At 44.1% G+C, this 16,360-nt stretch overlaps 1 protein-coding gene across 1 annotated transcript in view; it reads right to left on the reverse strand.

Moving 5' to 3' along the window:
- Positions 1 to 16,360, reverse strand: part of XDH (xanthine dehydrogenase) — a 73,445-nt gene that overhangs the window by 32,963 nt on the left and 24,122 nt on the right. Inside the window, 8 exon segments of the mRNA XM_045009723.1 lie at positions 1,495 to 1,664; positions 2,436 to 2,525; positions 3,211 to 3,385; positions 4,372 to 4,556; positions 10,447 to 10,556; positions 11,784 to 11,877; positions 13,704 to 13,855; positions 15,984 to 16,076. Of these exon segments, the coding sequence (XP_044865658.1) occupies positions 1,495 to 1,664; positions 2,436 to 2,525; positions 3,211 to 3,385; positions 4,372 to 4,556; positions 10,447 to 10,556; positions 11,784 to 11,877; positions 13,704 to 13,855; positions 15,984 to 16,076 (1,069 nt within the window).

The following is a 16,360-nucleotide window of genomic DNA, read 5'->3' on the forward strand; positions in this document are numbered from 1 at the left end:
CACACGCGCGCACGCACACACACACACTTTTGCTAAATGATTATTGCTTGAGACATAGCAGGTGAAATCCTATCCCTGTTGAAATACATGGGAGTTCACCCAGTGAATCTATAGGCTGACATGCTTTCCTCCGGATCTGAGTAACTATTCTCCTGGCTCCTCTACAACTTGGAGTGACTTTATTGTTTACAACGCATACACAATATGCACAAGAAGACTAGGCAAGGCATCCACCAGAAAATACTGTACACTGTAGGGAAGGATCCAGATTTCTTCAAGGAGGATAAATAAGATGGTCTTCTCCATCTCTAAAGGTCACATCTACGCTATAAGTACAGCTGTGTTTTGTAATCAGTTCACAACATTCTTTGCCCAAGTTACAACATCAGCAGTTGAGTTATCACCACACAGGAACTTATTTCCCAACCAGTGGGTCAACCGAGTTTGTGCAGCCCTGATTACCACACTGCCTGACATGTATTAGTGCATTCTGGGGAAAATCTGGGGAGCTACCCCATAATGCCTGAGGAAGGGGCAGAATGCCTAAAGGAAACTCACACAGCAGCAAGTGGGGCAATGCACTCTGGGGAGTCCTGCCCCATAGAGAACTAGGAGAAAGAAGAACCAACCAAATCAGTGACACAGAGAGTTAGGGGGTCCAGTCAACACTGCAAAATAAATGTTCTGACATCATGTGCCAGGCTAGGACACAGGCAGCTAATCATGTGTCAATTTTGCCATAGTTACAACCCATGCATTAGCCATGCTGTATCTGGACAAAACATGTCTAGAGCCAACTGTCTTCCTAATTAGTAAGGATGTATATAATTTGTATAGTGTATAAAGAGCTTTATTCCTATCATTAGAAACTCATTCATCCATTCAGTTATCATTCCACTGAGGTTTGAGCCTGTCCAGATCAGGTGTGCAGCATTATGTATTTAAGATAAAAGAATGCAGAACAGGACAGGGGCACAAAGGAACGCAATCTTGCATTACCAAATGAGTGCTGATGTGGAGCGACCAGTTGCGCCTGCCTAAAAGGTCGGCATGTAGCTAAGCAGGTCCCAACTGCGCATGGAGAATGGTATTTAAATCCATGTACCCTCAGACACACCCATTCAGTGCCCGTCCCGCTCCCTATTTTTACCCTGCACTCTTGAGAATAAAAAAGTGCAAGCGCAAAGGGTATGGGACTTCCCTCTGCTTAGTGCAGAGGACTTTGCCTAGAACTAAACTCACATCCATGCTGGAGCACAGCACTAATTTCACACTCACTGCTGGACACCATGCATGCATGAGCAGGAATGTTTGTTTGTTTTTTGTTTTTTAATATTTTCTTTAGGGCACAAACAGCTGCAACTTCCAATGCTCAACAGTTCAACTGCAACTAATGATACTCAGTTAGCTAGAACTTCCTCGGAGAACATCCTCCAGCCCAACAGGAATGCTGGGTACACAATACAAATGCCAGTGCACAAAAAGGGTACTTACATAATTTTGGCATGGGCTTTCGTGCTGGTGACCAGTGTTAAGTAGCGTTCGTTTTCATAGCAAGGTATGTCATCACAATAGACAGCCTCTCCACATGCCTGTTTGGCTGCTGAAAGGTGCACCATGGGCCGTCCCACCATATCTTCCACAGATTGTCCTGCAGGCACTTCCTGTAACAAAACACACACTAGGTATCCTTGCTCCTATCATAGGATACCCAGATGTTGAGGCTGGGGAGTGGGGGAAGGCATCTCCTATGACAGTGATGGGAGAAGTAGGAAGTAGTTGGAGTGGGGAAGGGAAAAGTAAATATGGGTGAGTGAGTATGAGAGTGGAAGAGGACGATGTTGTGGTAGAGAAAGAGATGGGGCAGGGAAGTTTGGCTTAAAGACAACTCTAAGCTAAGGAGAAGAGAAGGATTTGAAGTGTTCTTTGACATGACCCAACAGCTTGAAGGGAGGGCTAGCATGGGACAGTGCAAATTTAAAAGCATCTTCCCCTCTCTGCTGAGCAGAACTGGCCATGAGTGGAGGGTTAATGTTAGCAGGCAGGGGGTGTTTGTGGCCATGAAGACAGAGGTAGAAAGGAGCCAGCTCAAGAGGTTTGGGAAGCAGAAGCACAGTTTTGAATTGAATTTGGAACTGGATGGGTAGCCAGTGAATTTGACAAGGACGGGGGGAACGAAGGAGCTGAATGGAAAGAGCTCTCTAGCTGCAGCCTACTGGGAGTCATACACTTAGACAATCAGGTTTCTGGGGAACTAAGGGAGAGAACATCATAGTAGTCCAGTAAGGAAGTGCTTAAAGCCTCAATAAAAATCTCAACTGTGACAGAATCCAGGCAAGGACAAATGCTGGCCATGCTCAGGAGGTGAAATAGAATAGGGTGAGTCTGGAATCACGGAGGAGGCAAGCCTGGACTGTGTGCATATTGCTACTTACTTGGAAGAGTTGGACATTGGCAACAGGATCTTTATGAAACACCTCAGTGGCACTCACGTATTTGGAGGGGACCAACTCATCAAGGTTATTCTGCCAAAGACATGTTAAAAATGACCATCTGTTTTCTGTTTCCCTTTTCTCATGTCTCCCAGGTAGTCTCTGGCCTCTTCCTCTTTTTCACCTAACTTTCACCCCAGAACTGTGCAATTTCACATCTAACGTGGTTCAGTCTGATGATGTAAACCCATCAGTTCAGTGGTGTGATGTGTCCCCTTTACAGGATGGTCCACATAAAGAAGTTAGACAACAGCTACTTTAGCTTAGGCAGTAGAGGCTCATGCTCTTAGCAGAGAAGGTCCAGGGTTCAATCCCCAGTAGGCTCATCCATCTTTGTACAATGCAAGAGGCAATGTTGTCACAGGCCCCTATGGACAGCAACAACCCTGACAACAGTGTGTGGAGAGAGCAGAAACCTAGGAGCCCACTTGCCTGCTACAGAGCACAGCCCACTGTAGGAGAAGTGAGGGTGGATCTGCTAGGCAGATGCTCTGATCTCTACCCTACACGGAAGAAGCAGCAGCTATTACAACACAGAGCGGCTTGGCATAATGGATTCCTTCTGCACCCTCTCCCCAGCACAGGGGCTGTGCATTGAAAACAGCACTTTTCACTATGTGCTGAGAATCTGTCCACTCTGTCTGGGTTCAGTTCCATCGTGGAGTCTTTTATTTAACCCTCTCTATTCCAGCCCCAGCAAGGGGAGAGCAGCACTTACATTCTCATTAGATGGCTTGTTTAATTTCTGAAGCACTATCAGATAAAATTTAAAGAAGAAACTGAGCGTGAGCGTGCGTCGGAACTCCACCATCCCACCGGGAGCTGAAGGAGACAGGTTCATCTCATCTGCCAACAGGCGGCAGGCTTCCTGCAGCAGATTTTCATTCCACTCTCTGCACAGGAACAAATAAATAAATAACAACAATAATAATATAGAGCACTTCCCTAGCACTCTACATTGTCAAAACATTTGCCAGACATTCACTAACTAATCCTTCCAACACCTCAGCATGAAATCCTCACAATGACAAATCTCTGTCTCATTTCTCATGCCTTACCCTAGCAGAACTCCCACTGATTTAATTAAAAATTAAGAGATGATGCAACTATGCAGTGCTCTGCAACTGCATAATTGAGACCATTTCTCCATAGTACCTGCTCTGCTTCTGCTCTCTAAAACACTCCCCTGGTAGCCACGATAGCAATGGTATAATCAACAACAATAACGTTCCAACAGATTGTTTTTCCATCAGAAGATGCTGATTCGATGAAATTGAAAAGTTCCTCCTGGGGAATGTAATGATTTCATCAACATTTAGGAATTACAAAATGTTTCATTTCAACTTCGTTTTGATTATATATGATATAAAAGTCCAAATGATAAATTGAAAAGGGAATTTTTGGACTATTTTGTTTCTCTAAAAATTCTGAAATTCCTGCTTTTTGTCATGATTCAGGACTAAATAAAATTTGAAAATCTCAGAATTTCTCACCAGACAAGAATTCTGTTTTTTGACCAGCTCAATCAGTGTATTCAAACAAACTGTGGCAGATCTAAAACATGGCTATGGCTTAATGAAATAGCATCAGTGACAGACTCCACAGTTCTTTGAGGGTGCTTTAGTTCTTGCAAGGAGTACTGGAAATCACATGAGATCATGAAGAGGTCTGGGTAAGGTCAGACAAGCCCCCAGATCTATGCAGGGTTTTCTCCAAACTTCTCACTCTTCTGTCCCTTGTTTTTCACTACCTCTTACACATACCGTAAGTGAGGATTCAGAAAATTTGGTCTGCTACTATAAAAATAACCCTTTAAAATGAACACTGTTGCACTAAGAGGCCCTTTTGTGCTAAAAAGATCAGATTAGGATTCTCCTACCTGCTGATAAGATCCCGGCAAGTTTTTTCTGCCAGTACGGTTGTGGGAGCCATTCCTCCATAGGTCAACTTAATCTCCTGGACTTGGTTGCTACCTTCTTGAAACAAGACTCTCATTCCACAGGTCACTATAGCAATATCATCCTCCCGACGGGAAGCCTGCTTGAAGGCTGAGAAATACTCATCCTAGAGGAAGAGAAAGAATTTGTTTTCAACCTGGGTCACAAGCAAGGCCAGCAGAATGTGGACAGCCTAGTAATCTATCCCTGTGACCAGGACACCCAAGAGAATCCCAGATGGAGAGCTGACTTTGCATTCCAAATGAGGAATCATGCTTCAGACAAGACCATTTTTCACATGATTCAAAGCTGGGTGCTAGGCCAGCTAAGAAAGGTCCGGTCCATCAGCTGTTATAAAGTCACTCACTCTTCCTGGGAAGGTTTGAAAACTGTTAGGGAATATTCTTTTGATACCTGTCCTCTCTCTTCTCTAGCCTTGGAAAAGAAATTAATGACTACGGATTTTCACACTACAGCTATATGAGTAACTGATTTTTTGGTTCACTGGCCAAACCAAAACATTATTTTAAAAAAATGTTTTAATTTTTTGGCAAATGAATAAGTTGAAAACATTTTGTGTGTCTGGACAAAATGTTTCATGCAAAACTAAACATTTCATTTTGTTTTTGAGAATTTTTACCTTTTAAAAAAATGAAATAAAAGTAAAGTAGATTTCTAAATGAAAAGTCATTTCTATTCAAAACAATCAAACCACTTCAACAGCAAATGTCAAAATGAAATGCTTTAAGTTTTTTGTGAAATTTTTAATTTTTTTTTTTAGCAAAACAGTTTGGCAAATTCAACATGAATTCATTAAATGTTTGGGTCATCACCTCTGCATTTTTTTGGAGAAAAAAAGCTTCAGAGGAAAAATTTCACCCAGCTCTATTTCCCTCTCTCAACAATTCCATCTTTTTCTCATGTTAATTAAATACAGGCCTAATTTTAAAAAAATTAGATCCTTAATTCCAAGGGAGTCCTTGAAATTTTAACTCAAATACAGAACTAAATTTCACACCTGGCTCCCAGCTCTAAAATGGGTCAGACTAAGAGCATGGATCCAAACACCTCTTAACTTGTTCATTCAGCTTGTTCTCCGGCAGGGCTTTATCCAGTCTCCAGCAATGGGACTTCCACCATTCCTTTTACTTTTTAAAAAAATCTCAGGCAGTTCTCTTCAGCAGATCCTAGTATCTGGCATGGACTCCCTGTATTGCTCCAACTTATTGCCTCTTTGCCTCATTCCAAAATATTCCTCTTCTTTTCTCCCTTGCTTCCATCTCTTAATTTCTGCCTACTCCTTATAACTAACTGCTCAAAGTTTTTCACCCTGCAAGCCAAATTTTGAGCGAGGCTCCATTAATTAATTAATTAATTAATTAACAAGAACTGCAGGTGGATCAAAGTGTGCACTCAAAAGCCAGCATGCATGTGTGTAAAACAGGCAATTGCCGAATTGCTGAGCTAAATGCAGATTAAGGGAAATCAGCTAAACATCTGGGGCCAGAATCTAAGGCTATGTCTACACTACCACTTATGTTGGCAAACGTTATATCGCTCAGGGGTATGAATATTACACACACACACACACACACGAGTGACATACATTACATTGGCATATGGGCTAGCGTGCACAGCACTATGTAGCGGGAGAGCTTCTACCGCTGCTTGTTGTGGGTGGATTAATTATGCCAACGGGAGAGCTCTCCAGTCGTCATAGAGGAGAGATCTTACAGAGGCGCAGCTGCTTCAATACAGCTGTGCCATTGTAAGCTCTCTAGTGTAGACATACCTTAGTTAGTGTAAATCAGTATAGCTCCAGGGGCACCAGGGAACCCAATCCTGCTTGACGGGGATTGCTGATGTGTGGCTACAACTTACTCCTGTCTAAAAGGTCAGCATGCAGCTAAACTTGTCCAAACTGCACACAGAGGATGGCATTTGATGGAATAAGGGAGTTGGTGGGCAAGGGGTTTGCGACTTTGTTCTGCCCAGTGCACAAGACTTTGCCGAGCACTTGACTCACATCCATGCTGGAGCATAACAGCTGCCTCGCATTCTTGCTGTGTACCAGGAGTGCACCAGCAGGAACCTTTTCTTTTTCAGAATATTTTCTTTAGGGCACAAATAGCTGCAACATAGAAAGCACACCAGTTCTCCTGCAACTAATGATGCTCAGTGTGTACAAATAATGCCAGCTTCAACTAGCTGATAAGGAGGGCCTTAGTTCATATTTGGACCTAGTCTTTCCCTGCCATGCAGGGGATGAGAAACTTCCACTGAAATTACTGGTATCCTGCGGTAAGCAAAGAATCACTCCCTTTATGTCACTCTTTTCAGTGGTTTTCTGTAAAGAGTGTTCAGTGACGGCATGTATGCAAGACACTGAGCAGCAGAAAGTTCTGGTCAGTTAATTATTCCCCGGCAGCAGCAGACAGAAGTGATCCCTCTATTGTTTGTAATGAGTGCACTCTCTCAAGGGCCTGGTTTTGTGCATTGCAAACTCATTTACTGGAAGTGCACAGCTGAAGCTTTCATTTCACATCCTGCATGCATCTTTCCACACATGGCCCTAATTAGTGGGCAGCCAGTTGATAATATGAGAGCAGCATGTATTGGCGCCCTCCTTGCCAGTACATCTCAGCGCACTTTGCTTGTTACACTAATTATCAAAAAAGAGGAAATACAGCCTCTGCCCTCACTTTGCATTTCAATGAGATTTCCAGTAATGAAATGACAGTGAGAGGTTGACACTCAGCAAATCTCCTGCAGACTCTATATCTGAGGCTATGTCTTCACTGCCCAAAAGGTGCGGTTTTTACAGTGAGATAACTAAGACAAGCTAAACAAGGCACCTGCTCCACGTAAGGTCAACACTATGCTCCCCAACAGATTGCTGACCTTGGCTAGCTAGGCTATGGTAAAACTACCATGCCTTGTCTCCACTAGGATTTTACAGTGGGTTAGCTAACTTGCATTAGTCATTTGGCAGTAAAAACACATCTTTTTTACTCCAAGCAGTGAAGACAGAGAGAAGAGGTTTTTCCGGTAGCAGCAGGAGTTACACATGTAAATCAAAATACCCTTTTCTTTCCACTCCCCCACATGTGTCAGATTGCAGCATCCCCATCGTACATCACATTAACAATGCCAACTCAATGGACGAAGTGTAGTAGCCAATGTTCACATTTTCAGGGACATCACTGCCACGTGAGCTTCTTCCCCCATCCCACCCACCCTCTCTCCCCCCCTCCCCGTCAATCATCACAAAAGAGGGAGGTCAGTGGAGATGTCCAATAATAACATTACAATTAGAGGACACTAATTTGAGAAATGAAGGAGGGGTTGGTTGTCACCCTTTGAATTTTCTCCTGCTGGGTAAACCCATTTACATCATGAAGCTGAGGATACAGAGCAAAAATCAAGATGAAAAGATCCCAAAGTGCAAGTATACAAACTAGAGGGATCAGCATTCACCAATGAAATGCCATCTCCATGGGATAAAACAACAGTGTAACAAAACTACAGCAACACTGAACAACAGTGAAGATTGCTGAACACGGGGCTTGAAATCTCTATTTTGTTATACCAACTTTACACGGGTGTGACACCAGGGAAATCAACAGAATTACACCAGTATAAAACTGGTGTACCACGATGGAAAATCAGATTGTGTTAGCACTATGTTAAACTAGCCTCTCTTTAGCATGGTTTACCAGCTGCCACAATTTGTAATCCCATAACATCTTGACTGACACTTAGAAGAGGGAAAATCCTCCTACCATATAGATTTGCACATCCATTGAAGAACTTGTCTTGCTGAGCTGATCTCCAAAAGCCAAAGATCAGTCAAGCGTTCATGGTATACCAAGAGTTCAAAAGTAGCTTTGGTTTTTCAAGGTCAGCTGGTGAGCATCTAGCATGACCTACAGGTCATGTCAATTAAGAACATAAGAACGGCCATCCTGGGTCAGACCAAAGGTCCATCTAGCCCAGAATCCTGTCTTCCAACAGTGGCCAATGCCAGGTGCACCAGAGGGAATGAACAGAACAGGTCATCATCAAGTGATCTATCTCCTGTCACTCATTCCCAGCTTCTGGCAAACAGAGGCTAGGGACACCATCCCAGCCCATCCTGGCTAATAACCATTGATGGACCTACCCGCCATGATATTATCTAGTGCTTTTTTGAACCCTGTTATAGTCTTGGCCTTCACAACATCCTCTGGCAAAGAGTTCCAAAGACTGACTGTGTGTTGTGTGAAGGAATACTTCCTCTTGTTTGTTTTAAATCTGCTGCCTATGCATTTCATTTGGTGACTCCTAATTCTTGTGTTATGAGAAGGAGTAAATAACACTCCTTATCTACTTTCTCCACACCAGTCATGGTGGTCTTAATGGATATGAAAACATTTAGGTTCTGAGGAGGACAATTGTATGATTCATTATTGATAATGCTATAAAAGGTAAAAGAGCCTTTTACCTCTGTGTGACTTGTTAAAATTCAAAACAAGCCAGTAGTGAACAGATCTGATCATTGCTCAGTCCAAAGTGAGTTTCATGGCCTCAGTCCAGGTCCCAGCAGAATAAAGTCCACATTGCAAAAACCACCACCCTGACCAGCCCCTCTGTTTACAGTCTCAGCAAATAGGCCAAGGACTGTGTAGACACAGAGATTGCACTACCTTCTTATCCCGAGAGACTAACTTTTCAGCGCACAGTCAAGAAACGAAGATCCATAGATTCCATGGCTAGAAAGGACCACAGTGATGATCTAGTCTGACCTCCTGTATAGCATAGGCCATAGAACTTCCCCAAAACAAATCCTATAGCTTTTAGAAAAGCATCCAATCTTCATTTAAAAATTGTCAGTGATGGAGACTCCACCACAATCCTTGGTAAACTGTTCCAATGGTTAATTACTTTAGAACTGCATGAGGAAGTTTGCAATGCCACCAGCTTCACTGTGATCAATAGGGAACTTGAATCTGCAGGAATGTTAAACTAGCACCTTCTGACAGATCTAAACTCACTTGGTGGGGAAAAAAGCCCCAAAACACTCAGGTGAAATGTTCTGCTTATCTGATTCCTTCCTGTACTAGTTAAAGGCCTGCATTTGGTAGGCTCCTCTCTCTGTTTTCACTTATGTATAGCTGTGCATTTCTCCACAATGCCTGCTTCCCCATGTCAGCCCTACTCTTGTGAGGAATGGCTCACAACTTCACTGGTCAACCGATCAATGCTCTGGTACTTTACCTCTCGAGTTGTCATCCTGCTCCTTATGGAGATGGCACTGAACCACAACACCCCATCACAGTGCAAGCAGAATTGGTTTTGACAATTAACTAGCAGTGAAGAGTCCAAAAAACAGCTGTAGTGGGGAACTGGCTGAGGATAACAAGTCCAGTTTGGGACTTTCTTCGGGGAATATCTTGTTAGATTAGCCAAAACACTGGGTAGAAAAGCCTTTCAGCTTCTCCCACTCACATCTTTACCCACCTCCTAGAAAATCACCCAGAAGGATGTAGAGATGTTCATAACACTTAAAATTTATTTTAAAAAATTGTATTGTCAGATAGCTTCAGAGAAAAATATTCTCAACTGTTGCAGTTAAAAATATTCCAATAATTTCCATTGGCTTGTTTTTAATCTTCTGTGGAACCACCCACATTTCTTGATAGCCTAAAAGGTTAAGTACATGGAGAAAGTCTATGTGTGTCTGGTGGACAGATACTAGAAGAGACTTAAATAATGTCTGGAGTCCCTCATCTGGTGGCATATTACCATAGCCAAATGAATACAGAACACTTGTGATCCAGAGGGGGGCAGCCATTCTAAAAATGACCTTCCTTCTAGCTCACCCTGTAGGGGGCTAATTAAGCACATCTCTGCTGGAAGTCCGTCTTCAAGGAAAGGTTAATTTAGATTAGAAGCATTAGACATTTTGGGTCCCCTATAGGGGAACACCAGATCAGCTTTACACAGCCATTAGACTATTGTTAATTCCAGCATCTCACCTTCCTAGAGTAAGGCATCTCAATGGAAAGCAATATCTCCTTAGGCTTTAGTACTGTCTTTCTGTAACCAGTAAAGAACTTTTCATCCATCCTTATAGTCCTTCTGCCCTCTGTAGAACAAGGAGAGGAAAAAGAAACAAATGATTGGGCAAGTGTATCAGGCAATAATCTCCCATTTCATCAAGGTAAAGAATTATTGTCCGCAGGGCCGGCTCCAGACCCCAGCGCGCCAAGCGCACGCTTGGGGCGGCATTTTGCCGGGAGGGCGGCAGGCAGCTCCGGTGGACCTCCTGCAGGCATGACTGAGGAGGGTCCGCTGGTCCCGTGGCTCCGGTGGACCTCCCGCAGGCATGACTCCGCAGGTACGTCTGCAAGAGGTCCCCCGGAGCTGCAGGACCTGCGACCGCCAGTGCGCCCCCCGCGGCGTGCCGCCGTGCTTGGGGCGGCAGAATTCCTAGAGCCGCCCCTGATTGTCAGGCATGTAGAGAGGACCTTGCAGTTATATAAACTACATTTGATCTGATCTCTGTTATTTTTCCTCTTAATTTCTAACTCTTTTTAGCCAAATCCTAAACTACTTCCTCAAGTTCAGCTCAGTCCTCCCTCTGAGGATACGACAAGAAGCAATGGGCTTAAATTGCAGCAAGTGCAGATTAGGTTGGACATTCAGGAAAATTTCCTGTCAGGGTGGTTAAGCACTGGAATAAATTGCCCAAGGAGGTTGTGGAATCTCCATCACTGGAGATTTTTAAGGGGAGGTTAGCCAAACACCTGTCAGGGATGGTCTAAATAATACTTAGTCCTGCCATTAGTGCAGGGGACTGGACTAGATGATCTCTTGAGGTCCTTTCCAGTCCTATGATTCTATGAAAAGTCAGGCAACAACTCTGATCTCAAAGACCCACAGGGATCATAGAGTCATAGAATCGCAGGACTGGAAGGGACCTTGAGAGGTCATCTAGTCCAGTCCCCTGCCCAGTCCATGGAACTATGAGAAACACGGACTTCACTCCCACAGTCAACATAATCCCTTTACTTCTTCCTCAGGAATGGACCTTTTCAGTTAATTTTCTGTGTGTGGCGGGGGAGGAGGAAGGGGTGTTAGTGGGATTCCTTTGAACATCTGCCATAACAAAGGCAAAAGGGATTCTTTATTGAGACTGTTGAACTTGTGCTTCTCCCTGGCTCTTTAGCACCCAGAAAGACTAAAACAGAGTCCCTAATGTAACATGCAGGGTTTTTTCCCCTATGTTCTGGCCTGAACTAAGCAGTCATGGGAAAGGACTATTGATTAACCTGCATCCCACACTGTCATTTAAAACTTTGAATAAACTTACCATTTGACACCAAAGTCAATTTGCTGCCACATGCCATAAAGACAGGGTTGAGATCGGAAATTGGACTAGCAGTCATTATATTTCCCCCAAGAGCCTGAAATAAAGTAAACCGAACACATGGAATAAAAGACAGCTGGGAAGGTATGGTTAGTGCTACACTAACTATCACTGATTCACATGTAACCCTAGAGCTTGGCTAGATTCAGCTTTGTTTTGCTACCGTGACAATTTTAGGGCCTTAATTCAGTTCCAATGATAAACACATAAAACCCACAGAGCCAGGCATTTGACTGAAATGGTTTTCAAGGATGGTCCTTACCCGTACATAAAAAATGCCGCATGCTCTAATCATTCATGATAATGGTTCCAAAATTCAAACATTGGAGCCATGATGAAGGGCCTGATCCTGCAAGGTGCAGAGCACCTCCTGAGAAATGCTCAATGGCTCAGTTCCCATTGGCTGTGCTGGGAATTGAGGACACTTATAACCTTGCAGCATAAGGCCTCATGTCAGGTTTTTCAGCCTGCTTTAAAAGTGATTTTCTTATTTAACTGGTCTCTGAGCCTCAAAAAACATAGCCCTAGATAACTTGCAAAGCACAGAGGAGATATCTAGTAGGATCATTAGATGCTCACATTCTTGGTTAGCCCTAAAAGCAGGGCTTGAACTGGGCTTTGCAGAGTTCAGGGAAGATGCACCCTCTAAGCGTCAAGGCAGTATCAGCTTCCACACTCATCACTGAGCAGGATGACCATGTTAGAGTCTCACTGAGGTATGACAGGCCTTTCCAACCCACCTATGCCTATCTCTCATCTTCCTTACAGAGTCAAAACACCGTGGGCATCGGAAGACTCAGACCAGGAAAAAGCCATGTCAGGTCTGCTTTTCAGCACCCAAAGAGCACCTGAACCCAGGTACAGCCAGTGTCATTCAGGCAGCCCTGTCGTATCACCACTCCTGATAAGCCCCTGCTGAGGGCTGCCTTCTGAAGCTGTAGCAGAGACTGTAGAAGACAGAGTCTCTTTTGCTTACAGAAGAATTATGGGGGTCAATGCTCTGAGGCTTCCTGGTCAGGCTTTTGTTTTAATGACCCTTTGCAGTTTTGAATCCACCCTAAATGCTTCTTTGTTAAATGTCTCCTCATTTCCAGGCTGCTCTAGAGTTTTCCCATTTGTCTAGTAATAGTAATGAATGCAGCAGATTCCTTCTGCTTTTCCTTGGTGAGCTGCCCATGTCATATAGCAGTGGCGCTCAACCTTTCCAGACTACCCTACTCCTTTCAGGAGTCTGATTTGTCTTGCGTACCCCCAAGTTTCACCTCACTTAAAAAGTACTTGCTTACAAAATCAGATAAAAAATACAAAACGTGTCACAGCGCACAATTATTGAAACATTGCTTACTTTCTGATTTTACCATATAATTATAAAATAAATCAATTGGAATGTAAATACTGTACTTATGTTTCAGTGTATAGTATAAAGAGCAGTATAAATAAATCATTGTGCGTATGAAATTTTAGTTTGTACTGACTTCACTAGAGCTTTTTATGTAGCCTGTTATAAAACTAGGCAAATATCTGTATGAGTTGATGTACCCCCTGGAAGAGTTCTGAGTACCCCAGGGGTACGTGTAGCTCTTGTTGAGACACTGTCATATAGCAACCTAAGACAACATAAGGCAAAATAGTCTACAGCCTACATGGGCCTGCAATAGAATTTTATTGGAAAAGAATCCACAAGCAAGAGACATCATGTCTTTCAAATAGGGGCACAATGTCTTTCAGATGTCCCAGCATAATAAGAGGAGCACTAGGCATGTGATACTGTCAGGGTCGATTATTCAATCTGAATAATTTCTTCATTTAAGTTTCCTGCCCCTCCCGCCAGCGTTAGCTCACTAGCTTTCCTGAGTCACTTACTGCAACGTTTTTGATCTGTGGGCCTGCAAACCACCGCAGCTGTTCTAGTACAGCCTGGAACAATTCCGTTTTGTAGGAAGGAAGCTCAGCCACAGCTTTTTTCAGCACCACTTCTACACAGCTCAGGGTGCAGGCAGCACCAAAGGTAATACCTACAAGGGAGAACAACAGAATTTTTACCAATAGCCAAGGTGTACGTTTCCCAGGAAGACAGTGACACCGGGGCACTTGCAGAGGAAGGTGCATGAGGCACTGCATTTTTCCCATAAAATTTTTTTTTCATTCATTCACTAATACCATTTTCCGCTTGAAAATTTTCAACCACTTCTGACCAAACATGCACTAAACCACACAGTTCACCAACAACAGGCACACGCACAAACTGCACCCACCAATTAGGAACTGCCCACAACTATACCAACCACCACTCTTATGCCAGCACTTATTGGGAGACTAAACGCATCTGGGAATTGCTCATGAGCTACAGAAACTTTCACTCATAGGTTGTCAGTGTGACATACAGGTTGTTCCTATCTAACGGGAGCCCCTATCTGAGATGAGTCTGGTGCATTTAAATTCCAACTCTCACATAATAAACTAAACACTAAGCTTTATATGAGTTGCTAGGCTCAACAAAGAGGTGAAGAACTCCACTGGACCATGGATACTGAATTACTTCTAGGGTCAGGGGCGGCATGCCACGGGGGGCGCTCTGCCGGTCGCCGGGAGGGCAGCTTGCCTGTGGAGGGTCCGCTGGTCCCGCGGCTCCGGTGGACCTCCCACAGGTGTGCCTGCGGGAGGTCCACTGGAGCCGCGGGACCGGCAGAGCGCCCCCCGTGGCATGACGCCATGCTTGGGGCGGCAAAATGTCTAGAGCCACCACTGTCTAGGGTACGTCTACACTGCAACCTAAGCCCATGCCTGAGCCTGGACTCAAGCCTAATCCCCTTGCGACTACACTGCAAATGTACTAACTCAGGGCTCGGACTCAGGGTCTCAGGACCCTGCAGGGCTGGAGGATCCATGCTCAAGTTATGTCAGGACCCAGGGTCCAAACCCTATTGCCCCACTTGACTAGGATCCTGGGAGTCAGCCAGCAGTATCCCACAATTCCATGGGACAACTTCCTTACTCTTCTTCATCCCAAAAATCTGCCATCCACTCTATTGGAAATGGAAGCCACCCCACCTTTGCAAATGGCCGCCGCTAAGGTCAGCATTAACCTATTCTGTTCTGATCACCAATCTGCAAGCGCACGATCAGAGAGCCTCCTGGGTTTGCAAAGGAGCACAGACTGATCATGCCTTTTGCAAAGCGATCTGCTTCCTGCTAATGTGCAGGGTGGGCAATAACGTTTTCCCACAGTGCACCAAGGTCGTAGAGCTAGAGCAGCCATATTTGGGGGTGGGGGGAAGGAGAGGGAGTGCTAGGGACTCTGGGATATGGTTATTTTGACTTGGGTCTGCACCCTGCAGGGCGGATGCCAGAGCCCTAGATTTGAGCTTGGGTTAGAAAAGTCTTAAGATAGGGTTAATATACAACATAGATGCTCAAGTCCAAAGTTCCCTAACATGGGTCATTTGACTCAAGTCCCACTAACCCTGCGCTTAAATTGCAGCATAGACATATCCCTAGAGGTTGAGTCATACTGGCAGGGCAAAGTGTATAGGAAGTTTGCCCTGCTTCTGCCAGCCAGATAAGCTCAGGACTTCATTCATATGGGCTACCAAACCACTGGCTTATAAGCACAATTTTTTAAAACGAAAGATTATGGTCATTTGCAAATTATTTGCTAATATGCAAATTAATCCATTAATTTGCATAAACCACCTCACATGGAACTGCTATGAAATTTCTAATATTTTTCCCAGTAATGACCATTTCTGGCCCTTACTACTATGTGTTTCCAGATCTTTACAACATCTGGGCACTGTGAAATCCTTGTATTGAAATTTAAATTTAACTCAGCTCTGCCTTCCCCCTCATCTACTCCCAGTAAAGGGGAAACCATTCAACTAGTTATTCTCAGAATAATGATGAGCAGCTAACGTGTGCTTCCCTGAGTCAACTTGCTCTATTGATTTCAGTGGGACTCCTAGCATGAATAAGCTGAACTGATCTGGCCTCAGAAAAGGTGATGGGAATAAAAGAAGGGGGCCCTTCATCCTAATCAAAGCAGTTCTAGTTTCTCTGTTTTTGGGGCGGTGTCCCCAGCCCCTCCCTTGTACCTTTCCCAAAGACCACACTGACTGTATAGCGTTATGAATACTCATTACCTACCCTCCTCTGTGTGCTGAACAAAGGTCATTTCAGGGATCCAAGCTGGTGCTATTATCACTGGATACAGCATGTTCTTTAACCTCATCTCAATACCTCAAAGGAAAACAAGACTCCCTGAGTTAGATGCTTCTCAGGGAAAAGGCAGCTTTGTTGTGTAACAAAGATCAGTGAACTTCAGTAACCACATCCTATTCCGGTTATGTAACGGCTTAAAGAGTTCCCGAAGAAGGGCCACATTTATCACTGGCCAATGGTGGCATTTGTGTAATGACATTTCAGGGCTAGAACCCATGAGATGTCTCTCCAATCTGCAATATCCACCAACCTCTTCCCCTGTGAAGGAGCACCCAGACTGCATGTGGACATTACTGACTCAT

Source organism: Mauremys mutica, chromosome 3 (assembly GCF_020497125.1).
Source record: "Mauremys mutica isolate MM-2020 ecotype Southern chromosome 3, ASM2049712v1, whole genome shotgun sequence".
In the NCBI taxonomy this organism is placed as follows: Eukaryota; Metazoa; Chordata; order Testudines; family Geoemydidae; genus Mauremys; species Mauremys mutica.